The 27463-nt window shown below is 43.2% G+C and overlaps 1 protein-coding gene across 1 annotated transcript in view; it reads right to left on the minus strand.

The window, feature by feature from the left end:
• The window catches only part of LOC138855480 (G-protein coupled receptor GRL101-like), a gene marked incomplete at its 5' end in the record, with an annotated part of 102632 nt that overhangs the window by 1446 nt on the left and 73723 nt on the right, over positions 1-27463 (minus strand). The window contains 4 exon segments of the mRNA XM_070105083.1: positions 1-744; positions 6963-7116; positions 8192-8415; positions 15520-15759. The exon segment at positions 1-744 is cut by the window's left edge and continues 1446 nt beyond it. Of these exon segments, the coding sequence (XP_069961184.1) occupies positions 323-744; positions 6963-7116; positions 8192-8415; positions 15520-15759 (1040 nt within the window).

Genomic DNA, 27463 nt, shown 5'->3' on the forward strand with positions numbered 1-27463 from the left:
CTTCTCCTGAGTGGTCAGAAAGTGGAACGACCGGCAGAGTGAAGTGGTAACACCAGTACACAGTTTTGTAGTTATGATAGACATCACCCAGCCAGGAGAGAAAACTCAGCAGAGCCAGGAGCAGAGACTCGACCCATGCAACCACAAATAAGTGAGTGTACACACACACACACACACACACACACACACACACACACACACACACACACACACACATGCACACTTTTTCCTGGTGAATTGATTTGTGAGTCGCACAAGCTTGATAAAGTCTGGTTATCACATCTGGAACGTAAACTACAAACGCTGTGGTTACTGGGAGCGACTAGTCGTAGCGATTATCCGAGACATTCTTTCTACGAGCTAACTTGCGACTAGAGGATCTCTTGGTGACAGGAAGAGCGGTAGTGAGCTCCTCCAGGGGCACCAGCTCAATAGCCCCGGGATCTGTGCTCTGTCGACACAACTCTGTTGACGGTGACTCCTGACGACACACAGACCCGTGGACACCATCCCCACCGTTCACAGAGAGAATCAAAGGGCCTCCTGAGATATTGTTGGCCTCTGTCTTCTCCCCAGGCCCCTTGGGAACATAGTCAAGACCTTCTGGGAAGCGAGACGTGGCTGACGCGTATACACACATCTGAGAGTTAGCAGAGATGCTACGCAAGTAGGTGTCACCCGATGCACTCAAATCTGTCATGTCCGTGGAGGCACGGATCTTGTACGACGACGTCATGCGGCTCCCTGCCGAAGAAGAAACCTAATTATATGTTATAAACTGTTCCAGTAATATATCATAATAGAAATGATTGGTGGCGCACTCAGCTCACACTGTGTCCGTGGTTCGATCCCCGGTACGGGTGGGAACACTAGGCATGCTTAGTTACACCTGCTGTCCCTGTTCACCTAGCAGTAAATAGGTACCTGGGTGTTAGTTGCCTTACACCTGCTGTCTCTGTTCACCTAGCAGTAAGTAGGTACCTGGGTGTTAGTTACCTTACACCTGCTGTCTCTGTTCACTTAGCAGTCAGTAGGTATCTGGGTGTTACCTTACACCTGCTGTCCCTGTCCACCTAGCAGTAAGTAGGTATGTGTGTGTTAGTGGACTGGTGTGGGTCGCATCCTGGGGACAAAATAAACCCAAGTTGCAACAAATGCTCTACATAACCAGGAACTTTCTATATAGTATTTCATAGGTGTGAGCTATGGTCTGTATAAGTTGTATCATGTACTGGTAGAAATAAAGATTATTACTATTATTGCCATGCGTGTCGTAAGAGGAGACTAAAATGCCGGGAGCAAGGGGCTAGTAACTCCTTCTCCAGTACAAATTACTAATTTTTAAGAGAAGCCTTTATTTACATTTTAGGTCACCCATCCTCGGTGGGATGCGGTCGGTTTGTTACAAAAAATTATTATTAGGGAGATAAAAATCCGTGGATGCTCAGGGAATTTCAGATTGTATTACCAGTCAGAAGGAATATAAAATAAGTGAATGTATTTATACTGGGATACGTCAGGAGATGTTACAAGGAGGAGGTGAATCACAGATCATCCTGAAGTGTGTTGTGGATTATAAGTACGTACTTAAATAAGTCAGTAAATGCAATGGAAATTATGTAAATGAATGGTTCAAAGAACCGACATGTTAAATTAATTTAACAATGGAAATTATGTAGGGAAGTGGAGGTAGATTGAGACACTTGTGTTGCAAACTATACCACGGGTGGGGTTTGAACCCGCGGTCAGAGTCTCAAAACTCTCTGACCGCGGGTTCTAATCCCACCCGTGGTATGGTTTGTTTGCTATCGTGTCATTACGATTTCGTGATACTTGTGTAACGTTTGGTTCGTTTGTTGTGAAAGCGTTTTGCCAACAGGTGACATCATCAGTCAGGTACAGAGATGACTGGTGTAAAATGACTAACACCCAGGTACCTACTTACTACTAGATGAACAGGGGCAGCAGGTGTAACAAAACATGCCCAACATTTCCACCCATGCCGGGGATTGAGCCACGGTTTATGCCATTGAGCCACGTACACTCGGTATGTGAGGTGAGTGCGTTTTTAACCAAGCCAGGGGACACACAAAATTAAGGGTTAGAATTATGTGTAGGGAACGTCCAGGTATGGGAAAGACGGATGTGTTGTTCAGAAAGTCTAAAGCCACTGAGAAGTTCTGTAATTCTTCGTCTTTGTCTACAGAGGAAGCGCCACTCTCTCTAATTTGCATCTTCTCTTTTTTCTTAATGAGACTATTGTTCCTTCACCTTTGGTCTATTCGTCTAGTACTTTATGAGAACTCTGCTATGCAGGTCCACGATCTTGTCCAATGCCTCATCTTTGAAATTCTGTTGTTCCTTACCACTCCTTAGGCCTCCGAGGCAATCTACCATCCTTCCTTAAGAACTTTTTAACTGACAGACATTTCCGTGTTTGAGTCAATAATGTTCTTTCCCCGGACTTCGTCCAAGCTGAAGGTGTCCCTCAGGGATCTGTTCTAAGCACAACACTTTTTCTCCTTGCTATAAATGATTTGGCCTCTGTTCTTCCACCCAATATTTGGTCATCACTCTATGTTGATGACTTCGCTATTGCTTGTGCAGGCGCCGACTGTCATCTCCTTACAGTTTCTCTCCAACATGCGGTCGACCGTATTTCCAATTGGGCCACCACTCATGGGTTTAAATTTTCAAGTACCAAAACTCACCAAATTACTTTCACTAGACGCTCTGTCATCTCCGATCATCCTTTGTATCTATGGCTCCCGTATCCCCGAATGTGATACAGTCAGGTTTCTAGGCCTTATCTTTGACCGTAGGTTATCCTGGAAACCTCACATTACCTCTCTGAAGGCAACTTGTCACAGCCGGCTGAACCTTCTTAAAACCCTTGCTCATCTTTCCTGGGGAGCTGATCGTCGAACTCTGCTTCGCCTACATTCAGCCCTCGTTTTATCGAAACTCGATTATGGTGACCAGATTTATTCCGCGGCCTCTCCTGCTACTCTCTCTTGCCTTAACTCTATCCATCACCAAGGATTACGTTTGTGCCTTGGTGCTTTCCGCTCTTCCCCTGTTGAGAGCCTCTATGCAGAAGCGAATGTTCCATCCTTGTCTGATCGCCGTGATGCCCATTGCCTTCGCTACTATGTACGCTCTCACGATCTCCACAATCCTTCCATTTATAGAATGGTCACCGATATTAGTAGACATTATTCGTTCGCCGCCCCTGTTTGCTCCGTCTCTTTTCTCTTCGCCTACATTCACTCTTGTCTTCCCTTCAGTTACCACCTTTATATGTTTATGTAGCATCTCACTTTTCCCTACCCCCCTGGGAAGTTCCAGCTGTTCGTGTCTGTTCTTTCTCACTCCCTTGCTTGAAAGCTCAACTGCCTACGGTGGCTTCCCGCTCTCTTTTTCTTGATCACTTCCACTCCCATTCTCATGCCATCGCTGTGTACACAGATGGCTCTAAGTCTTCAGACGGCGTCGGATTCGCAGCAGTGTTTCCGGACAGCGTCGTGCGGGGGCATTTACTATCTTCGGCTAGCATTTTTACTGCTGAATTGTATGCCATTCTTGCAGCACCTATTCGTATCGCATCTATGCCTGTGTCATCATTTGTGGTAGTCTCAGACTCCCTTAGTGCTCTACGGGCTATACGAAAATTTGATACATCTCACCCCTAGTTCTCCGTATCCAACTTTGGCTATGCCGTATCTCTACAAAGCATAAAGATATTATTTTTTGTTGGGTCCCTGGTCATGTCGACGTACAGGGCAATGAACAGGCACAGTGCTGCGCGGTCAGCAGTACATGACCTACCAATTTCCTATAGAGGTGTTCCATTTCTGGACTATTTTGCTACAATAGCTGCCCACCTTCGCGCCCGTTGGCAACAACGTTGGTCAACTCTGCTCGGTAACAAACTTCATTCTATTAAACCGAGCATAGGTTACTGGCCGTCTTCTTGTCATCAGTGCCGTGGTTGGGAGACCACTCTCTCCCGTCTTCGCATTGGCCACACTCGTCTTACTCATGGATATCTCATGGAGAGGCACCCTGTTCCTCTCTGTGAGCAGTGTCAAGTTCCAGTATCGATTAGCAACATTCTGTTAGACTGCCCTCTCTATCAACGAGCACGCAGAATTTACCTCCAACGCCGTCTTCGTTCTACTACTCTCTCTTTACCTTCCCTTCTTGCTGATGGACTCTCCTTTAATACTGACTCATTGACTTCTTGACAACGACTGATTTACTCCACAAACTCTGATGATGATACCTTACGCACTCCCCTCAGCCCTTTCTAGCTCAATCTCTTGCTGCCCTTTACCCTTTCACCGTCCACTGCTATGCTGTTATCCGTAACCTATTACTCATCCACCTCCCTTTTGCCACCTGGTATCCTCGCTTCCTTCCTGCCCTGCAGCGCTGTATAGCCCTTGTGGCTTAGCGTTTTTTTTTATTATAATAATAATAATGTTGTTCCCTAACCTTTGCTTTGGATCGACACTCCTGCATCATCGTGAGAAGCTGCTGTTACACTACTGGGCAAATCAACAGCCTCACTTGAAAACTCTGGTTTTCCATACCACGAGGACAGAGCTACTATCTCGGCAACACATTGAGGAACTTGCCTAGTTCTTTCTACTGTTGCCGATTTCCAGTTTACTACTACCGGCAGCTGATTCAGTTAAGCTGTTAGCTGCACACCTTCATAAGCATTGTAGCAGTCCTGGTGCTGGACTTCACAATAGTCACGACCACCTGTGAACTTCTGCTGTCTCCAGTGTCTCATTACACTCCAGTGATTCCTGTGAGTGTTGCCATAACATCGGCACTCAGGATGTTCGTCTTACATATTTATTTAATTCTTCATTTGCTCTGGTTAGGACTATTTCGTGTTTATTTTATATTTTAAGATATTTGTGTTCAATAAAAAGTTTTCTAATTTATGTTTCTGTTTTCTTTTCGAAATGAGGAAGGGCTGCTTCGAAGGTTCTTTGAGAGCTTGAAGGGACCTTACACCTTTACATAAGTCCCATCTCGTCTAAGTAGGGGTCCAATACTAGATGTGTTTTTTTGCCCTAGATTTGGCATAAGAATCGCTGTATAGCCCTTGTGGCTTAGCGCTTCTTTTTGATTATAATAATAATTGGCATAAGAATGTTTTTTTTCACTTTCATTTATAACTTTAAGTTCTTCCTGTGTGATTCCTTTAAGCTTAAGCTCAATATTTTCTATTTTTTCTGGCCAGTGCCTCCTTCCGTATTTAAGATACACTGGGCCCTTTCAGCAGTTCTGTGATTATTCGTCTTCACCTGTAGAGGGAGTCTCTCTCGCTTTCTAGTTTACATCTTCTCTTTTTTTTTTTCTTAAGGGAATGTGCCTTGAGTATACTTAAAGGGCTACAGAGTTAATTCTAGACAAAGGGTCAGATCTATGTTTAGGATAGCTTCCCAGATTGTTTTATTGAGGACTTAGTTAATTTGATCTCACTTCGTGTTATTATTAAAGTTGAATTTGGTGAAGGCCCCCTCATACCTGATCACCTTATATCTGTACTAATGTGTTATGATCTGAATGAATTGTCTTTGATACTGTTATATTTCGTATCAGATCACCATTATTAGTGAAGATAGTGTATTTTCCAGTCTTGTTGGCTCCCCTATTTGCTGGTTTAAGGTGAATTTGTTAGATTTAATAGCTCGTGTGCCTGAATTTCATCTGAGTTGTTTCCTGGGGTTATCTTTCCCAAAATATTATTTGCTACATTCTTCCGTTTTAGGTGTCTTAAGCTGAAACCATCCAGCAGTAAGATGTTTGGGGCAGGAGTTGGGAGATTTTTACATACAGCAGTTGATTTTCAAAAGCTGTTCCTTAAATTGCTGGGAAGTTGCATCTGGAGGCTTGTATACAACCACAATAACAAGGTTCTGGTTTTCAGTCTTTTCTGCCAAAACTTCAACTACATCATTTGTGGTTAGTAATTCCGAGCAAATGAGCGACTCCGTGACATACAGGCCACCATTCCCCCTCCCTCTTGTTGCCCGTTTATTCTGTCGCATCTGAGGTACTTCGTGAGGGTCTCTGTGAAAGCCACAAACATTGCATTTGATTCTGCAAGCAGTCCACTGATATAAGGTATTTTGTTGATGGATTCAAATCTTGTATGTTTGCAGAGATAAATGTTGTACTGATGGTATGTAGGAGGGATTTGTTTGCTGGCACTAATATATGTTGTTCTGGAGTGAGGACCATATTTTTTCTATCGCATCCGAGTACATTATATCCAGGGATCTATATTTCATAACCAAAAAAAAATCATTAACATGCGTCTCTGTTAGAGCCACTAACAATGGATTTGATTAAGTGAAGAGTCCACTAATAAACACCATTTTCTTGCTTTTAGTTCCAAGACTGTGTGTTCTGCAGATGTAAATGTTATTTGTTATAAGCTGACATGCAGCTGGATTGCTAGCACACTCAGCTCACACATTGAGGTCCGGGGATCTAATCCCCGGTACGGCTGGAAAACATTAGGACGTGTTGCCATAAGACACCTGCTGTCCCTGGTCACTTATCAGTAAAATGGGTACCTGGGTGTTAGTGGATTGGTGTGGGTCGAATCCTGGGACAAAACTGACCTAATTTGCGGGAAATGCTCAGCATAACAAGGGACTTTATATATAGTAGTATGTCACTGATGTCAGCTATGGTCTGTATACCTTGTACATGTACTTGTATACCTTGTACATGTATACCTTGTACATGTACTTGTATACCTTGTACATGTATACCTTGTACATGTACTTGTATACCTTGTACATGTACTTGTAGAAATAGATATATGATGTGCTGGGAGAGTTTGTCTCAATGTCTGTGGCTCTGAGCCAGCCATTGGTTCCAAGATGGTGGTATATTCTTTGGTCAGTAGTTGATGACCAGACTATGCTGACCTGATATTGCCGACGCTGACCTCGTGTGCTTGCTGGTGACACCCAGTCTCAGGAGCTTGAGTCTCTTCCTGACAGGCGACGTTGACAGCGTGTACAACACTGGGTTGATAGCCGCGTTCAGAGGCAACACAAACACAGCGATCCAGGAAAACACCTGTCGTGGGAACACAAGAACGAAATTACAAAAAAGGCACAATACCGTGACTGGAAAAATACACAACCCGCACATAGGAGAGAAGCTTATGACGACGTTTCGGTCCCACTTGGACCATTTATAAGTCACAGTGGTGACTTGTAAATGTCCATAAATTTCTCTCTCCTATGTGGCGGGTTATCTGCGTATAATTGTATGTCTCGGCAGTTATTTAAGACGATCCCTAAAAAAGACAGCAAAATATTGGTTAAATTTGTTTTCTGGGAGAATTTCTGAATTTAAAAATTTTGTTGAAGCCTCTGCTTATGTAAATTCCTTTTTATTTGAAGCAAAAAATTTTGATCTGAGTTACGCTAATTGTGGTTTTATAAGGGAAGGAGAATTAGAGGAAAAGCATTAGCGGTGAGTAGCAAGATGTGTTGCGAACTGAGACACTTATACAACATATGGGAATCTCTATTGAGGAAACGTTTCGCCACACAGTGACTTCATCAGTCCAATACAAAACAGAAGGGTGTCAGGAGAGGTGGTGCTTGAGGTAATCAGTCCCCCATTTACCACAAGATGAATTGTGATATCTTAATAACGCTTTGTATAGCTGTGTGTGTGTGTGTGTGTGTGTGTGTGTGTGTGTGTGTGAGAGAGAGAGAGAGAGATTAGATTGCACCTTCGAAGCATCTAGTTCATTATATATCTCATATCTATCCTGTGGATGGTATCACAAGTATATATGAATACACGAAAGGCCTAGGAACTAGGCCTCAAAAGGGTTTACAGAAGTTTATTTGGATTCATATGTACAGTTTATATGTTGCTGAGAAATGGGAAATTTGAGAGAGAGAGAGAAAGCTGATGTAGGTCACTGCTCTGAACTTGTAAACAAAGTTAGGAACCTTAACCTAACCTTGTAAAACTGTGTGAAACGAGAGAGAGAGAGAGAGAGAGAGAATCATTACGTGGAAAGAGACACTGATGTACAGTTCAGGACATTAAAGGAAACGTTTCGCCACAAGTGGCTTCTTCAGTCCTAATACGTCTTGTCGGTATCACCATACCATTTCCTCAGAATCATTACCCTGGGAGGGACAGTAACACCAGAGAGAGAAGCGATGCCCAGGAAGATGATGGGGAGCCAGCAAGCAGCATCCGTGGCAACAATCAGTGTCATTCTCTTGGCCATTCCTCCGTCCCCTCCACCAGGTTCCGTGCCCTTCCGTGCCGCCGTGTGCGTGTCCGTAGCTTCCATGTACATCAGTACGTAACTCACAGCAATCACTCCAAACGATACCAAATTTAATACTGCAAAACAAGAGAAAATCTTCAGTCATAATTAAAAAAAAAGTAACGAATTATATTTTGAAAACTGCTAAATTATAAATAACCCGCCCATAAAACTGGTGTAGCTTATTTAATTATAAAAAAATAGTGTAAATATAAAGGGACATAATTCACGAAATTATAATGATACGATTGTAAACAAATCGTAATACGATTGTAAACACATCGTAATGATACGATCGTAAACAAATCGTAATACGATCGTAAACAAATCGTAATGATACGATCGTAAACAAACCGTAATGATTCGATTGTAAACAAATCGTAAACAAACCGTAATGATTCGATTGTAAACAAATCGTAATGATACAATTGATCGTAATACGATTGTAAACACATCGTAATGATACGATCGTAAACAAATCGTAATACGATCGTAAACAAATCGTAATGATACGATCGTAAACAAACCGTAATGATTCGATTGTAAACAAATCGTAATGATACGATCGTAAACAAACCGTAATGATTCGATTGTAAACAAATCGTAATGATACAATTGTAAACAAATCGTAATGATACGATCGTAAACAAATCGTAATGATACGATCGTAAACAAATCGTAATGATACGATCGTAAACAAACCGTAATGATTCGATTGTAAACAAATCGTAATGATACAATTGTAAACAAATCGTAATGATACGATCGTAAACAAATCGTAATGATACGATCGTAAACAAATCGTAATGATACGATCGTAAACAAATCGTAATGATACGATCGTAAACAAACCGTAATGATTCGATTGTAAACAAATCGTTATGATACGATTGTAAACAAACCGTAATGATACGATTGTAAACAAATCGTAATGATACGATTGTAAACAAACCGTAATGATACGATCGTAAACAAATCGTAATGATACGATTGTAAACAAACCGTAATGATACGATTGTAAACAAATCGTAATGATACGATTGTAAACAAATCGTAATTATTAAAAATGGTTTTGAAAAAGCGGGAAGTTAAAAAATGAGATACGTGTGCAACATTTTGAAATCTTCACTGAGGAAACGTTTCGCCCGCCAGTGGTTTTTACTGAGGAAACGTTTCGCCCGCAAGTGGCTTTTACTGAGGAAACGTTTCGCCCGCCAGTGGTTTTTACTGAAGAAACGTTTCGCCCGCCAGTGGCTTTTACTGAGGAAACGTTTCGCCCGCCAATTACTTTTACTGAGGAAACGTTTCGCCCGCCAGTGGTTTTTACCATGGAAACGTTTCGCTCACCAGCGGCTTTTACTGAGGAAACTTTTCGCCCGCCAGTGGCTTTTACTGAAGAAACGTTTCGCCCGCCAGTGACTTTTACTGAGGAAACGTTTCGCCCGCCAGTGACTTTTACTGAGGAAACGTTTCGCCCGCCACTGACTTTTACTGAGGAAACGTTTCGCCCACCAGTGGCTTTTACTGAGGAAACGTTTCGCCTGCCAGTGACTTTTACTGGAGAAGCGTTTCGCCCGCCAGTGGCTTTTTCTGAGGAAACGTTTCGCCCGCCAGTGGCTTCATCAGTCCAATACAAGTGTCTCATTCTTCAAATCGTGAGTAGACACATGTCTCAGAGTAAATATTACACATGGAGATGAAAGATGAGAATTTTTCAGTATTGACCTCTAATGGAGGTCGTCTTCAGCAGATAAAGGTCGAGATAGACAACTATTCTGATAATTATAACTGATGCAATAATTCGTTAATTTATTTACATAATTGAGGGATAAAATGGATCAGTACGCAGGGAGAAACACTCGGGTACCTACTTACTGCTAGGTGAACAGTGAGAGGTGTAAGGTGATTAACAACCAGGTACGTAATTACTGCTGGGTGAACAGTGAGAGGTGTAAGGTGACTAACACCCAGGTACCTATTTACTGCCAGGTGAACAGTGACAGCAGGTGTAGGGTGACTAACAACCAGGTACCTACTTGTTAGGTAAGACACATATGCAACAGTTAGGTATCTTTATTTCGAAACGTTTCGCCTACACAGTAGGCTTCTTCAGTCGAGTACAGAAAGGTTGATAGAAGCAGAAGATACTTGAAGACGATGTAATCAGTTCATCACCCTTAAAGTTTTGAGGTGGTCAGTCCCTCAGTCTGGAGAAGAGCATTGTTCCGTTGTCTGAAACAATATGAAGTTGAAGTGACAGAATGGGGCCTTTATATAGTGCCAGGAGGTGAGACGTAGGTTGCTTTGGGAGGGCAGGTCCTTCTCAAACCCAGCCGTTCTCACTAGTAGAGGTTGTCGAAGTGGTCTGTACCAAGATACCCTTGTGTTGCAGTGTCTGACAGAATGAACATTAAAATGGTATGAAATACCGACAGATTGTTAGGTAAGACACACATGCAACAGTTAGGTATCTTTATTTCGAAACGTTTCGCCTACACAGTAGGCTTCTTCAGTCGAGTACAGAAAGGTTGATAGAAGCAGAAGATACTTTAAGGGTGATGGACTGATTACATCGTCTTCAAGTATCTTCTGCTTCTATCAACCTTTCTGTACTCGACTGAAGAAGCCTACTGTGTAGGCGAAACGTTTCGAAATAAAGATACCTAACTGTTGCATATGTGTCTTACCTAACAATCTGTCGGTATTTCATACCATTTTAATGTTCAGGTACCTACTTACTGCTAGGTTAACAGTGAGAGATTAAGGTGACTAACACCCAGGTACCTATTTACTGTTAGATGAACAGTGACAGCAGGTGTCTTAAGGAAACACACCCAGTGTTTCCACTCCTATCGGGGATCGAACCACTAACCTCAATGTGTGAACTGAGTATGCTACCAACCCAGCTACCTAACTAAACTTAAACTACCTTCACCTAACCTAACTTAAAATAGCCTAACTTAACCTAACGTAACATAACATAACCTGACCTAATTTATCCTAACCTAACTAAACGTAACTTAACCTAACTAACGTAAATGGATAAATCTAATCGTCAAAACTGGTGGACTGAGCACATCGGTTCCAGGCTGGGGACTGATTACCTCACACTCTTCCTCGTCTTTCACCTTTGTCTGCACTGGACTGATGAAGCCACTAGCTGGCGAAACGTTTCCAGAATAAATATACCCGAATGATGCACACGTGTCTCATTTATCAACTTACCGGTTTTATCAACGATATTTACATAAAATGGGTCACACTGTGAAAAGAATAATGTAGTTCCAAGCGCTTTCGTGGTTTTTTACATTATCAAGGAAGAGTTAATAAATAGCTTTATATACTGAATATCAAATGGTATACAATACCGACAGGTTGGTAGATAAGACGCATAGGCAACTGAGTTAGATCTTCTGTTTCTCGTAGTTAAGGCGCACTTGTTGCACTTGTTAGTTGCACTTGTCCTTTTAATTTACAACATTTAGGTATCTTTATTCCGAAACGTTTCGCCTACACAATAGGCTTCTGTTAGTTCCAGATTTTGGAACAGAACTTCTCCAGGCTGAGGGACTGACAACCTCAAATCTACGACTTCAAGGGTGATGGACTGATTACATCGTCTTCACATCTCCACTGCTCCTGCCTACTTTCTGTACTTGACTGAAGAAGCCTACTGTGTAGGCGAAACGTTTCGGAATAATTTTGCCTAAATGTTGCCTATGTGTCTTATCTACCAGCCTGTCGGTATTGTATACCATTTGATATTCTCTGTGTCAGACATTGCAACACAATGGCATCTTGGTACAGAAGAGAAAACACCTAGGTCAACCTTTTTCAAGTGAGAATGGTTTGATAAGATTTAAGATAAGATAAGATTTCGTTCGGATTTTTAACCCCGGAGGGTTAGCCACCCAGGATAACCCAAGAAAGTCAGTGCGTCATCGAGGACTGTCTAACTTATTTCCATTGTGGTCCTTAATCTTGTCCCCCAGGATGCCACCCACACCAGTCGACTAACACCCAGGTACCTATTTGCTGATAGGTGAACAGGACAACAGGTGTAAGGAAACGTGTCGAAATGTTTCCACCCGCCGGGAATCGAACCCGGACCCTCCGTGTGTGAAGCGGGAGCTTTAGCCACCAGGCCACTGGGCCATGACCTCTCGCACCTACTCCAAGGTTGAGGGACTCATTACCTCATCTTCTGTATATAGTCCTACTGTCTTCAAGTTATGTCCTGGAATTTGTATTGATAAAGCCACTGGAGGGCGAAACGTCTACAATAATGATACCCAGATGTTACACCTGTGTCTTAATTTCATCTTGTCGGTATTATAGACCATACTTGCACAACATATAGAGAAAGTTGCTTGATATTACCTGGAGTTTACCTGGAGAGAGTTCCGAGGGTCAATGCCCCGCCGCCTGGTGGATCAGAGCCTGATCAACCAGGCTGTTACTACTGGCTGCACGCAAACCCACGTACGAGCCTCAGCCCGGCTGATCAGGAACTGACTTTAGGTGCTTGTCCAGTGCCAGCTTGAAGACTGCCAGGGGTCTGTTGGTAATCCCCCTTATGTGTGCTGGGAGGCAGTTGAACAGTCTCGGGCCCCTGACACTTATTGTATGGTCTCTTAACGTGCTAGTGACACCACTGCTTTTCATTGGGGGGATGTTGCATCGTCTGCCAAGTCTTTTGCTTTCGTAGTGAGTGATTTTCGTGTGCAAGTTCGGTACTAGTCCCTCCTCACCTTCAAGGACCATAACATTGTATCAATCGCATCTGCTAGGAAAATGACAGGATGGATAATGAGAACCTTCAAAACTAGGGAGGCCAAGCCCATGATGACACTCTTCAGGTCACTTGTTCTATCTAGGCTGGAATATTGCTGCACTCTAACAGCACCTTTCAAGGCAGGTGAAATTGCCGACCTAGAAAATGTACAGAGAACTTTCACGGCGCGCATAACGGAGATAAAACACCTCAATTACTGGGAGCGCTTGAGGTTTCTAAACCTGTATTCCCTGGAACGCAGGAGGGAGAGATACATGATTATATACACCTGGAAAATCCTAGAGGGACTAGTACCGAACTTGCACACGAAAATCACTCACTACGAAAGCAAAAGACTTGGCAGACGATGCACCATCCCCCCAATGAAAAGCAGGGGTGTCACTAGCACGTTAAGAGACCATACAATAAGTGTCAGGGGCCCGAGACTGTTCAACTGCCTCCCAGCACACATAAGGGGGATTACCAACAGACCCCTGGCAGTCTTCAAGCTGGCACTGGACAAGCACCTAAAGTCAGTTCCTGATCAGCCGGGCTGTGGCTCGTACGTTGGTTTGCGTGCAGCCAGCAGCAACAGCCTGGTTGATCAGGCGCTGATCCACCAGGAGGCCTGGTCACAGACCGGGCCGCGGGGGCATTGACCCCCGAAACTCTCTCCAGGTAAACTCCAGGTCTAGGATTTTCCAGGTGTATATAATATGTATCTCTCCCGCTTGCGTTCCAGGGAATACAGGTTCAGGAACTTCAAGCGCTCCCAGTAATTGAGGTGTTTTATCTCCGTTATGCGCGCCGTGAAGGTTCTCTGTACATTTTCTAGGTCAGCAATTTCACCTACCTTGAAAGGTGCTGTTAGTGTGCAGCAATATTCCAGCCTAGATAGAACAAGTGACCTGAAGAGTGCCATCATGGGCTTGGCCTCCCTAGTTTTGAAGGTTCTCATTATCCATCCTGTCATTTTTCTAACAGATGCGATTGATACAATGTTATGGTCCTTGAAGGTGAGATCCTCCGACATGATCACTCCCAGGCCTTTGACGTTGGTGTTTCGCTCTATTTTGTGGCCAGAATTTGTTTTGTACTCTGATGAAGATTTAATTTCCTCGTGTTTACCATATCTGAGTAATTGAAATTTCTCATCTTTGAACTTCATAATGTTTTCTGCAGCCCACTGAAAGATTTGGTTGATGTCCGTCTGGAGCCTTGCAGTGTCTGCAATGGAAGACACTGTCATGCAGATTCGGGTGTCATCTGCAAAGGAAGACACGGTGCTGTGGCTGACATCCTTGTCTGTCTGATATGAGGATGAGGAACAAGATGGGAGCGAGTTCTGTGCCTTGTGTAGTAAATTATGCCAGTTTTGTCCCAGGATGCCACCCACACCAGTCCACTAACACCCAGGATGCCACCCACACCAGTCCACTAACACCCAGGATGCCACTCTCACCAGTCCACTAACAACAAGGATGTCACCCACACCAGTCCACTAACACCCAGGATGCCACCCACACCAGTCCACTATCACCCAGGATGCCACCCACACCAGTCCACTATCACCCAGGATGCCACCCACACCAGTCCACTAACACCCAGGATGCCACCCACACCAGTCCACTAACACCCAGGATGCCACCCTCACCAGTCCACTAACACCCAGGATGCCACCCACACCAGTCCACTAACACCCAGGATGCCACCCACACCAGTCCACTAACACCCAGGATGCCACCCACACCAGTCCACTAACACCCAGGATGCCACCCACACCAGTCCACTAACACCCAGGATGCCATCCACACTAGTCCACTATCACCCAGGATGCCACCCACACCAGTCCACTATCACCCAGGATGCCACCCACACCAGTCCACTAACACCCAGGATGCCACCCACACCAGTCCACTAACACCCAGGATGCCATCCACACCAGTCCACTAACACCCAGGATGCCATCCACACCAGTCCACTAACACCCAGGATGCCACCCACACCAGTCCACTAACACCCAGAATGCCACCCACACCAGTCCACTAACACCCAGGATGCCACCCACACCACTCCACTAACACCCAGGATGCCACCCACACCAGTCCACTAACACCCAGGATCCCATCCACACCAGTCCACTAACACCCAGGATGCCATCCACACCAATCCACTAACACCCAGGATGCCATCCACACCAGTCCACTAACACCCAGGATGCCATCCACACCAGTCCACCAACACCCAGGATGCCATCCACACCAGTCCACTTTCACCCAGGTACCCATTTTTACTGATTGGTAAACAGACAACGGGTATAAGGAAACACGCCCAATGTTTCTACCCTCGCCCGGAATCAATCCCTGATACTCAGCGTGTGTTCTGCATAAGATGGGTCGTAACTCACCGAGGAAGATAAAGACAGCATACTCCCATCCACTTGGCTTCTCATTGGTGATGTGTAGCGCCAGACAGACGCCTGAACGACCGTAGAAGTTACTGAAGTATTGTAGGTTGGTGAGAGGAAGAGCAGCCAGGAGGATCACCAGCATCCACACTCCAGCCATCACCACCTTCGTCACGTTCTCTTCTGCTCGACGCACTCCGAACGGGAACTTGATGACGATCAATCGATCAACTGTGATCACTGAGGAAAGTGCATAACTCTTACAAATCACATTAATTACGTGGTCTTGTGTTTTCTTATGCTCTTTTGAGTCAATAGGGTAAATAAGGGCTGGGTTTGATTAGTTGAAGGGCTGGGTTTAATTAGTCAAAGGGCTGGGTTTAATTAGTCAAAGGGCTGGGATTGGTTAGTTGAAAAGCTGGGTTAGACGAGGTAATCAGTCTCTCAGCCCAGTAGTTAATGAGGAGAGCCTTAGTCTTCACCACCTCCAAGGCTGAGGGATTGATTACCTCTACTGTCTTCCAATTATATCCTTGAATTTGTACAGATAAAGCCACTGGATGGCGAATCGTCTACATTAAAGATACCCAGATGTTGTACACGTGTTTAATTTTCTTAAATATACTACTTGAAGAGACATTAGCATGGGCCAGTGCTCTTGAAGATGTAATCTGAAGCAAACCATACCACGGATGGGGATAGAACCCCCGTCCGTGGTATGGTTTGTTTGCAATCGTGTCATTACGATTTCGTGAGTCATGTAATCAGTGAAATGTTAAATCCTGTAAATTAAGTGATCCTCACTAAATTTCCCGCCTCATAAGACCCGACTTTGGAACTGTCAACTCGAAACACCGGTGGCCTGGTGGCTAAAGCTCCCGCTTCACACACGGAGGGCCCGGGTTCGATTCCCGGCGGGTGGAAACATTTCGACACGTTTCCTTACACCTGTTGTCCTGTTCACCTAGCAGCAAATAGGTACCTGGGTGTTAGTCGACTGGTGTGGGTGGCATCCTGGGGGACAAGATTAAGGACCACAATGGAAATAAGTTAGTCCTCGATGACGCACTGACTTTCTTGGGTTATCCTGGGTGGCTAACCCTCCAGGGTTAAAAATCCGAACGAAATCTTATCTTATCTTATCTTACAAATAACCCGAACATAGAGAAAACCTTACGGCAACGTTACGGTCAGACTTGTACCATTAGTAAAGTAATTCTGTAAATGGTCAAAGTCTGACCGTAACGTCTATGTGCGGGTAATTTGTGTGTTATTCCAGCCTTTTCGTTCGTCTTTAAGACTGTAAACTCACCCAACCTGACCAAAAATTTATCGTTCGATACCATAGAGCTAAACTCTTCTCCACCCCTCAAGGAAGGTTCCTTGATGTTGGTGAGGGGCTCTTGATTTAGGGAATTGGATCTGTGCTCCAGTTCCCCGAATTAAGCCTGAATGCCTTCCACATCCCCCCCCCCTTAGGCGCTGTATAATCCTCCGGGTTTAGCGCTACCCCCTTGATAATAATAATGAACTCTTCTCCAGGCTGAGGGACTGACCCCCTGAAATACTTTTTCTCCAAGATTGATGGACTGATTACATCTACTACTGCCTCTGTTTTTGACTAAAGAAGCTTACTGTCTGGGCGAAACGTCGTTTAATTCAATAATCTCAGCCAGCTTAGCTGAAATTCGTGTTTATATAAAATATAATTTGTATTACGAAATGTTTATAGTGGAAAAAATAATCAATAAATTTATATATCACGTCAGCGTATTTTCGAGATTATTTTCCGTACTATCAACACCTTATTTTGTAATAAGGTTTATCGCAATAAGGTAATAGCCGGCATAATATTGTATAATCCTGGAAAGATACACTTGTGATCCTTTATTGACAACGTTTCGCCCACACAGTGGGCTTTATCAAGTCACAAGTTGATCTACGTGGGCGAGAAATACTTGAATATATATATATATATATATATATATATATATATATATATATATATATATATATATATATTTGTGTCCGTTAAAAAAGTCACTGGGAAAAGGTCGTAGAAAATAAGTGAAAATTTTGGCTAGGAAAAAAATCACTGGAAAAAAATCTCATTTTATATAAATTATTAAATCAGAAAATAATATAAATGTGTTATTAACTGACAGTACATGACTTGTACACGTTGTCAACAGTTTGTATATGATGTTATACATGTTAAAAACATCGTTTTATTCACCTATGTGAACAGATACGCTTAAGTTGGTCATTTGTTGATAATATATGACATGTAAAGACTGACATCTTGTATAACATCCTGATATTACATGTATATCAGTGTTAGGCTACGTTAGGTTAGGTTAGGCTAGGCTAGGCTAGGCTAGGCTACGTTAGGTTAGGTTAGGTTACGTTGGGCTACGTTAGGTTACGTTAGGTTACGTTAGGTTACGTTAGGTTACGTTAGGTTACGTTAGGCTACGTTAGGTTACGTTAGGTTACGTTAGGTTACGTTAGGTTACATTAGGTTAGGTTAGGTTAGGCTAGGTTATGTTGAGACGGACCTGCACGGAATGGGCAAGAGTTTGTTAGGTTAGGTTAGGTCAGGATAGTTTAAGTTAGGTTAGTTTAGTTTAGGTTAGTTTAGGTTAGGCTTGGTTAGGTTAGGTTAGGCTAGGTTAGGTTAGGTTAGGTTAGGTTATATTAAGCTAGGATAGTTTAGGCTAGTTAAGTTAGGATAATTTAGGTTAGGTTTAGGTTAGGTTAGGATAGTTTAGGTTAGGCCAGGTTAGGTTATGTTGAGACGGACCTGCACAGGATGGGCAAAAAGGTTTGTTCTTATGTAGGACAACGGTAACAAAATTTCCTGGCAAGGAGTTCAACTATGGCTGAAACTGATAGATATACAGAAGAATGAATATTCCAAGATCCTGCGGCACTGAGTGTATGTGTGCATTTGTATATGTTTATCCATCCTGTCGGTATTTTATACCATTTACCTCCATCATATAATTATATGTAATTTCCTTGATGCTCGAGAAGCACTCTTCATCCAGCCACTTAGAACTGATCTTCCCAGTCTTGCATAGATCCTCATGGCCTCCCATTCCCCATTATCCACATGACCTGATGAAAATTAGACACATCTGCAACGTCTAGGTACGTTTATTGTAGACGTTTCGCCAATCAGTGGCTTTATCAATACAAATTCCAGGACATAAAGACCTCAGTTAAGTGTAGCACTAATCCCCTCCATAGTTGCTGGAAAGACTTAGGTCCTTCCAGCCAGGCTGGAACAGCTGCACGACGCTGGAGAAGGGTTTGCCTATCAATTCCCCAAGCAGAAAAGAACGATGGTTATCAGGGAGATTAACTGCGACTGCTGTAACAGTCAAGAAATTTTAACCATAATATATATATTGATATAGGGAAGCCAGAGAAATCACGAAACCGTGTGAAGTGGCCAAGTTGATCACGCAATCTGTAGTATGCCGTAGAGTGGTCGCTGAAAGCCGACAGTTCGGTCCTATTCAGGCTGTGATAAGTAAGACACATGTGCAACAGTTAGGTAACTTTATTCTGAAAGATTTGGCCTGCACAGTAGGCTTCTCCAGTCAAATACAGAGGAGGCAACAGAAGCAGTTATAATCAGTCCATAACCCTTGATAATGGACTGATTATATCGTCTTTACAACTCTACTACTACTACTACTACTACTACTACTACTACTACTACTACTACTACTGCTGTATAGCCCTTGTGGCTTAGCGCTTCTTTTTTGATTATAATAATAATAATAATAATAATAATAATAATACTGACTCCTCTGTACTCGACTGAGGAAACCTACTGTGTAGGCGAAATTTTTCGGGATAAAGATACTCAACTGTTGCACGTGTGTCTTAACAATTTGTGGGTATTGTATACCATTATCATTATCAGGGATATGAAGAACGAACACTGTACCACTTATACAGACACTGGCTGCCGAATACTGAAGTACCAACGAAAATTTAAGACTACTGTAAAATGTTGCTAAAAAAAGAATCCTGTTTTTATTGTACTGGCCTGGAGTTTAAGGACACTCTTGCCATGGGTTCAAACCCCACTCGTTTCGTAGTTTGTAATTCGTGAGTCTCGAAGATAATGTTCGTACCTCTTCACCATCTGTCGCCTTCACTGCCCCACAACTAACACTTCTGTTAGACTGTTACTTTGACACTCCTCCCCACCAAACAGAGAATCCAACTGTGTACGTTGTTGGATTCCTGAAAAGGAATACATTTAGTGGATTCCCCTTTTCCTCTGAGACTGACATTTTTCCATAGTATTAAGACTGCCGTAGAGATAAACACGATATATTTTTAATTGAAGTTGTTGGTCAGTTCGTGGCGAGGTTTTCCTTGTAGTGAGAAACAGAATGCTTGTTATAAGTATAGGTGGCCTAACAATTATAAGCATAAGGGACGGGATTATGAGGGTGGGATGTTGATGTTAGTATAGGATTGTGGTCAGGATGTAATACGTGGGAAGGGCTAGGATTGTTGGATGGAGATATTGGATGTTAAGTGTTAGGTAAGATTCGTCAGAAACGGGACGAGTGTTTCCTGACGCGGGTTTGAATCACGTAGCTCGATCGCTTGCGCACTCAGCTCACACGCCGTAGTCACAGGATCGATCCCCGGTACGACTGGAAAACAGGACGTATTTCCATAAGGCATCTGTTGTCATTGTTCACCCATCAGTATAAAATGGGCACCTGAGTGTTAGTGGACTGGTGTGGGTCGCATCCTGGGAAAAAATTGACCCAGTTTTCCCGAAATGCTCAGCATAACAAGCGGCTTTCTAAGTAGTAGTATGTCACTGATGTCAGCTAAGCCTGTATACCTTGTACATGTACACCTTGTACATGTATACCTTGTACATGTATACCTTGTACATGTATACCTTGTACTTGTAGAAATAAAGACGTTATTATTATTATGACCCGCCACTGGAACTTTAGATCATCTGACCGAGACCTTCCTCTGGCTTACCACTCCACTTTAAAAATTAATAATATATTAAGTGATGTATAATCAAATATTTGGGCAGAGTAGGTGAGGGGTAAGTGATGTAAAGGGCAGGTCGCTGGTGGGTGAAGTGTCAGTGTCGATGTGACAGTCGTGTTAGTTGTGGGGCAGTAAAGGTGACAGATGGTGAAGGGGTACGAACATGATCTTCGAGACTTACGAATTGCAAACCACGAAACTGGTGGGGTTTGAACCCATGGCAAGTGAGTTCTAAAACTCAAGGGCAGTGCGGTAAAAACTGGGCCAGCTGGTTTTAATAAGATTCATCCAACTAGATATATTTCTGTACACCCTAGGGTGTTTAGCATGGGATTCATCTGTAAAAATGTGTATTTGTGGTCACAGTGGTGGCCCATGCTAACCTCCCAGGGGTGTATATAAATATAACGAGTTGGATGAATCTTATTGTAACCAGGTGGCCCAGTGGTTAACTTGCAATGGGTTCAAACCCCAACCGCTCCCTGGTTTATTACGATCTTCGAGAACTACACAAAGGTTGGATACAGGAAGAAATGAGAAAATAAGAGCGCTATTGGGCATCTGAGGCGCCGGGAGATTCTGGAACAAGAGCAACTGGAAAATGGCTTGGGTATACCAAGATAAAACCTCTTTCTCTTCCACACTCTGGATTTCGCTTTCCAGGAAGAAAAATGGAGTATCTATGTGAATACGAGAGATGTGCTTCACTGTTTACCATTCTCTGTTTCTCTCGACTGAGCATTCTTTCTGTGACTCGGCTATAAAGCCAACATATGTGGCACTGTTGTAGTGCCAGTGTCAGCTCCATCACAGGCCAGAGTTGATCTGTGAATACCTAGGGAGGGACTGTAGGTCTATTGTCTGTCAGTCTCACTGTATTAGTTGGGTATTGTCTCCACTTCCAGGAGGGGGAATGCAAGTGTCGACTCTAGTAATTGGGAGGTATTGTAACGCTAATTGGTTTTGACTATTTAAAGCACAATCTGTGGAGTCATCCTGTTACACGGAAGAGCGTCTGCTGGAATCTCTCTCACACGGACGAGCAAAGTGCTGGAATCTCTCTCACACGGACGAGCAAAGTACTGGAATCTTTCTCTCACACGGACGAGCAAAGTGCTGGAATCTCTCTCACACGGACGAGCAAAGTACTGGAATCTTTCTCTCACACGGACGAGCAAAGTGCTGGAATCTCTCTCACACGGACGAGCAATGTACTGGAATCTTTCTCTCACACGGACGAGCAAAGTACTGGAATCTTTCTCTCACACGGACGAGCAAAGTACTGGAATCTTTCTCTCACACGGACGAGCAAAGTGCTGGAATCTTTCTCTCACACGGACGAGCAAAGTGCTGGAATCTTTCTCTCACACGGACGAGCAAAGTACTGGAATCTTTCTCTCACACGGACGAGCAAAGTGCTGGAATCTTTCTCTCACACGGACAAGCAAAGTGCTGGAATCTTTCTCTCACACGGACGAGCAAAGTGCTGGAATCTCTCTCACACGGACGAGCAAAGTGCTGGAATCTTTCTCTCAAACGGACGAGCAAAGTGCTGGAATCTTTCTCACACGGACGAGCAAAGTGCTGGAATCTTTCTCACACGGACGAGCAAAGTGCTGGAATCTTTCTCTCACACGGACGAGCAACGTGCTGGAATCTTTCTCTCACACGGACGAGCAACGTGCTGGAATCTTTCTCTCACACGGACGAGCAACGTGCTGGAATCTTTCTCTCACACGGACGAGCAAAGTGCTGGAATCTTTCTCACACGGACGAGCAAAGTGCTGGAATCTTTCTCTCACACGGACGAGCAAAGTGCTGGAATCTTTCTCTCACACGGACGAGCAAAGTGCTGGAATCTTTCTCACACGGACGAGCAAAGTGCTGGAATCTTTCTCACACGGACGAGCAAAGTGCTGGAATCTTTCTCTCACACGGACGAGCAACGTGCTGGAATCTTTCTCTCACACGGACGAGCAACGTGCTGGAATCTTTCTCTCACACGGACGAGCAACGTGCTGGAATCTTTCTCTCACACGGACGAGCAAAGTGCTGGAATCTTTCTCACACGGACGAGCAAAGTGCTGGAATCTTTCTCTCACACGGACGAGCAAAGTGCTGGAATCTTTCTCTCACACGGACGAGCAAAGTGCTGGAATCTTTCTCACACGGACGAGCAAAGTGCTGGAATCTTTCTCACACGGACGAGCAAAGTGCTGGAATCTTTCTCTCACACGGACGAGCAAAGTGCTGGAATCTCTCTCACACGGACGAGCAAAGTGCTGGAATCTTTCTCTCAAACGGACGAGCAAAGTGCTGGAATCTTTCTCTCACACGGACGAGCAACGTGCTGGAATCTTTCTCTCACACGGACGAGCAAAGTGCTGGAATCTTTCTCACACGGACGAGCAAAGTGCTGGAATCTCTCTCACACGGACGAGCAAAGTGCTGGAATCTTTCTCTCACACAGACGTAAATTGTTTGATGTCATCCTTGCTGGAGTTGTAATCTCTCTCTCTCTCTCTCTCTGACACACACAGTGGAGGCAGGATTCATTAAGAAGAGGTATGATAAAGCTCTTGGAGCAGGGAGAGAGTGAACCTAGCATCAACCAGCGAAGAGGCGGGGCCAGGAGCTGTGAATCGAACCCTGCAACAACAAATAGATGAGTACACACACGCACAGAGTTGTCAGGAAGTGGAATAGCCTGGGTAGCGATGTAGTGGAGGCAGGATCAATACATAGCTTTAAGAAGAGGTATGATAAGAGATAAGATTTCGTTCGGATTTTTAACCCCGGAGGGTTAGCCACCCAGGATAACCCAAGAAAGTCAGTGCGTCATCGAGGACTGTCTAACTTATTTCCATTGGGGTCCTTAATCTTGTCCCCCAGGATGCGACCCACACCAGTCGACTAACACCCAGGTACCTATTTGCTGCTAGGTGAACAGGACAACAGGTGTAAGGAAACGTGTCGAAAAGTTTCCACCCGCCGGGAATCGAACCCGGGCCCTCCGTGTGTGAAGCAGGAGCTTTAGCCACCAGGCCACCGCTCACAGAGCGGGAAGAGTGTCTAAGTAGCGGCCAGAAACTGTGAATCGACCACCGCAACCACAACTAGGTGCGTACACACACACACACGTGAACCAGTATCGTTAAATAGTGCTCCCAGATTTAACGTTCTAGCAGCTGTTGTAAGTCATTACTAGCAGTCATAGTACGTCAGTGAATCAATGAACAAACATACAAGACTATAACAAGTTTCTAGAGTGTAAATAACGTGATAACATCAAGAATTTTTCAATTTAAATATGGATGAGGCGTGAGAGGGGGTAGCCTACTGGTCAGGCCGCGTTGTTTATATAATTAATTCCCCTCAAGGAAGGTTCCTTGATGTTGGTCAGGGGCTCTTGATTTAGGGAATTGAATCTGTGCTCCAGTTCCCCGAATTAAGCCTGAATGCCTTCCACATCCACCCCCCCCCAGGTGCTGTATAATCCTCCGGGTTTAGCGCTTCCCCCTTGATTATAATAATAATATATAATTAAACATATTTAATGGGTCAGGGTTGGGGTTTTAAATGAAAATAAATGTAGATATCTGTTATAGCAGCAGTGTAGTGGTCGTTATAAACGAGTGATATTGTAAATATTGAAAAGAAAATAAATTAGGAAATCCCCAGCAGTTGTGACATCAATTAATATTATCAATTTTTACCATAATACTAAAGAAAATAGAGTGAATATCGAGTTATTAACAGAAGTAACTTAAATGCATGATAAAAGATACAGGAGTTACAAACTGAAGGAGTGACAGAAGCCACCACCAGGAACCTCTGTGCAGACAACACTTGTCTGTGTTGCAGTAATTTGGTTGTTACAGTCTGTGTCTGGTCCTGCTGGTTGTTCGCTATACCATCACTCTCTCCCTGACTTTCAGGGCCAGGAGATAGGGGCAGCCCTGACAGTATTTAGTAAGTTATCTAAAAATGTTGAGTTGTGTAGCCTTGTGACCCCCCCCCCCCTCGTCTCAAAAAAAAATTAGTACACACGCACATACAAACACACGTGTACACATGACAATAGTAAATATTAGTACATATTAGTAAGGAATAATGTGTTTAATCTGTGTATAATCTTCAAAAGAGTAGAGTAGCCTAGCGTATTGAAGTAACCCCCCCCTTTGTTTTGGTTTCAGGGGGGGACATGATAACAACGTATAAAATACTGAGAGGAATTGGCAAGGTGGCTAGTGTGTTCCAGAGATGGGACACGGCAACAAGGGGCCATAATTGGAACCTGAAAACCCAAAGGAGTCACAGGGATGTTAGGAAGTATTTCTTCAGCCACAGAGTTGTCAGGAAGTGGAATAGTTTGAGTGAAGTAGTGGAAGCAAGTTGCATACATAGCTTTAAGAAGAGGTATGATAAAGCTCATGGAGCAGGGAGAGAGTGAATTAGTATCGACCAGTGAATTATTATAATCACAGGGAAGCGCTAAACCCGTAGGATTATACGGCACATGTAGGGGGGTATGGAAGGTATTTAGGCTCAATCCAGGGAACTGGAGCACAGCTCCAATTCCCTAGATCAAGAGCCCCTCACCAACATCAACATCACACACAGGGCCCGGGTTCGAGAAACATTTCGACGTTTCCTTACACCTGTTGTCCTGTTCACCTAGCAGCAAATAGGTACCTGGGTGTTAGTCGACTGGTGTGGGTCGCATCCTGGGGGACAAGATTAAGGACCACAATGGAAATAAGTTAGACAGTCCTCGATGACGCACTGACTTTCTTGGGTTATCCTGGGTGGCTAACCCTCCGGGGTTAAAAATCCGAACGAAATCTTATCTTATCTCTTATCTTAACAGACATTGAACAATCCCCCAGAAAGCGTATACTATTAATAATAATTAAAATATAATAATAATAAATAATCTTGATTACAGAATAATGGGTGATATTTAGGTGTACACACAGAAAACGTAATGTTATGCTGGGAATTTCGGGCAAACTTAAATAATTCTAACTTGACCCTTTTCTCCAGTAAACTACCACAAATTCGTGTCATATGCTTAAGATAAGATAAGATTTCGTTCGGATTTTTAACCCCGGAGGGTTAGCCACCCAGGATAACCCAAGAAAGTCAGTGCGTCATCGAGGACTGTCTAACTTATTTCCATTGGGGTCCTTAATCTTGTCCCCCAGGATGCGACCCACACCAGTCGACTAACACCCAGGTACCTATTTGCTGCTAGGTGAACAGGACAACAGGTGTAAGGAAACGTGTCGAAATGTTTCCACCCGCCGGGAATCGAACCCGGGCCCTCCGTGTGTGAAGCGGGAGCTTTAGCCACCAGGCCACCGGGCTTCATGTTGCGTATTTCATAGTAGCTATGATGCTGTGCGTAAAGGCATACCAATACGCCGATACATGAGTATATACGAAAATGTAAATGACATTTAGAGTAGTAAATATTGTACTTGATAGTCATGTGTCAGGGGGACGAGTGGAGGTGTCGAGCCAAGTGTTTACGAGACATTCCCTTGACACCAGTTCCGAAACACAGAGTGGAACTTTGTCATTCGTTTGACATCAGTTCCGAAACACAGAGTGGAACTTTGTCATTCGTTTGACACCAGTTCCGAAACACAGAGTGGAACTTTGTCATTCGTTTGACATCAGTTCCGAAACACAGAGTGGAACTTTGCCATTCCCTTGATACCAGTTCCGAAACACAGTGGAACTTTGTCATTCGTTTGACACCAGTTCCGAAACACAGAGTGGAACTTTGTCATCCCCTTGACACCAGTTCCGAAACACAGTGGAACTTTGTCATTCGTTTAACATCAGTTCCGAAACACAGAGTGGAACTTTGTCATCAACACAAGTCTCAACCACTGTAGGGAAAGGGGGGGTCGTCACGCCGCTATACTGGACTGTATACATCCACAAACACGCATTTCTCGGTATGTATATACTTCGTAACCTGCGTATCACCGCGTATATGCACTGACAGTTAGGTTGACTCATACTTTTAGGTATTAAAGCAGTCTTCACTGGTGGTGTAGAGGTAACAAGCATCCCTAATGACCTTGTCATGTGGAAATATTAAACCGAATCGAAAAACAACAGATAAAAATATATTATAATATATATAATTATATATATATATATATATATATATATATATATATATATATATATATATATGTATATATATATGTCGTGCCGAATATGTAAAACTGGTCAATTAGCAAGAACTCATTTAAAATTAAGTCCTTTCTAAAATTTTCTCTTATACGTTTAAAGATATATTTTTTTTCATTAATGTTAATGTAAAAAATTTTTAATTTTGCACCAAAAGAATCTTAGAAAACTTACCTAACCTTATTATAACAAGAACAATTTATTTTAGCCTAACCCAACTAAATATATTTTAGATTTGTTTACAATAATTTAATACTAAACAAACACAGTGAAATATATTTTTTTCGTTAGGTTCAGAATGATTTTGGCGAAATTATTGCATACACAAATTTTCACTTGTCCTATATGGCAAGATGAGCGTTGCTATTTAAGCCAAGATCGCAAGTTCTGCCTATTCGGCACGACATATATATATATATATATATATATATATATATATATATATATATATATATATATATATATATATATATATATATATATATATATATTATGCAAAATAAATGTTGATGGGTTTATGGTGTTACTGTCTAGATTTTTTTCAAGTTCTTATAGAAGTGTTCTTAACTTTACAGTGTTCAATGGGAAGTTTTCAAAGAGGAATATACAGAGGACTTTGTTCAGAAGTGTTCAAACAAGTGTTCAAATGTACTCAGTGTTCAACCCTGAGAAGGACGTAGTGTTCAAA

The sequence above is a fragment of the Cherax quadricarinatus genome, chromosome 96 (genome assembly GCF_038502225.1).
Source record: "Cherax quadricarinatus isolate ZL_2023a chromosome 96, ASM3850222v1, whole genome shotgun sequence".
In the NCBI taxonomy this organism is placed as follows: Eukaryota; Metazoa; Arthropoda; class Malacostraca; order Decapoda; family Parastacidae; genus Cherax; species Cherax quadricarinatus.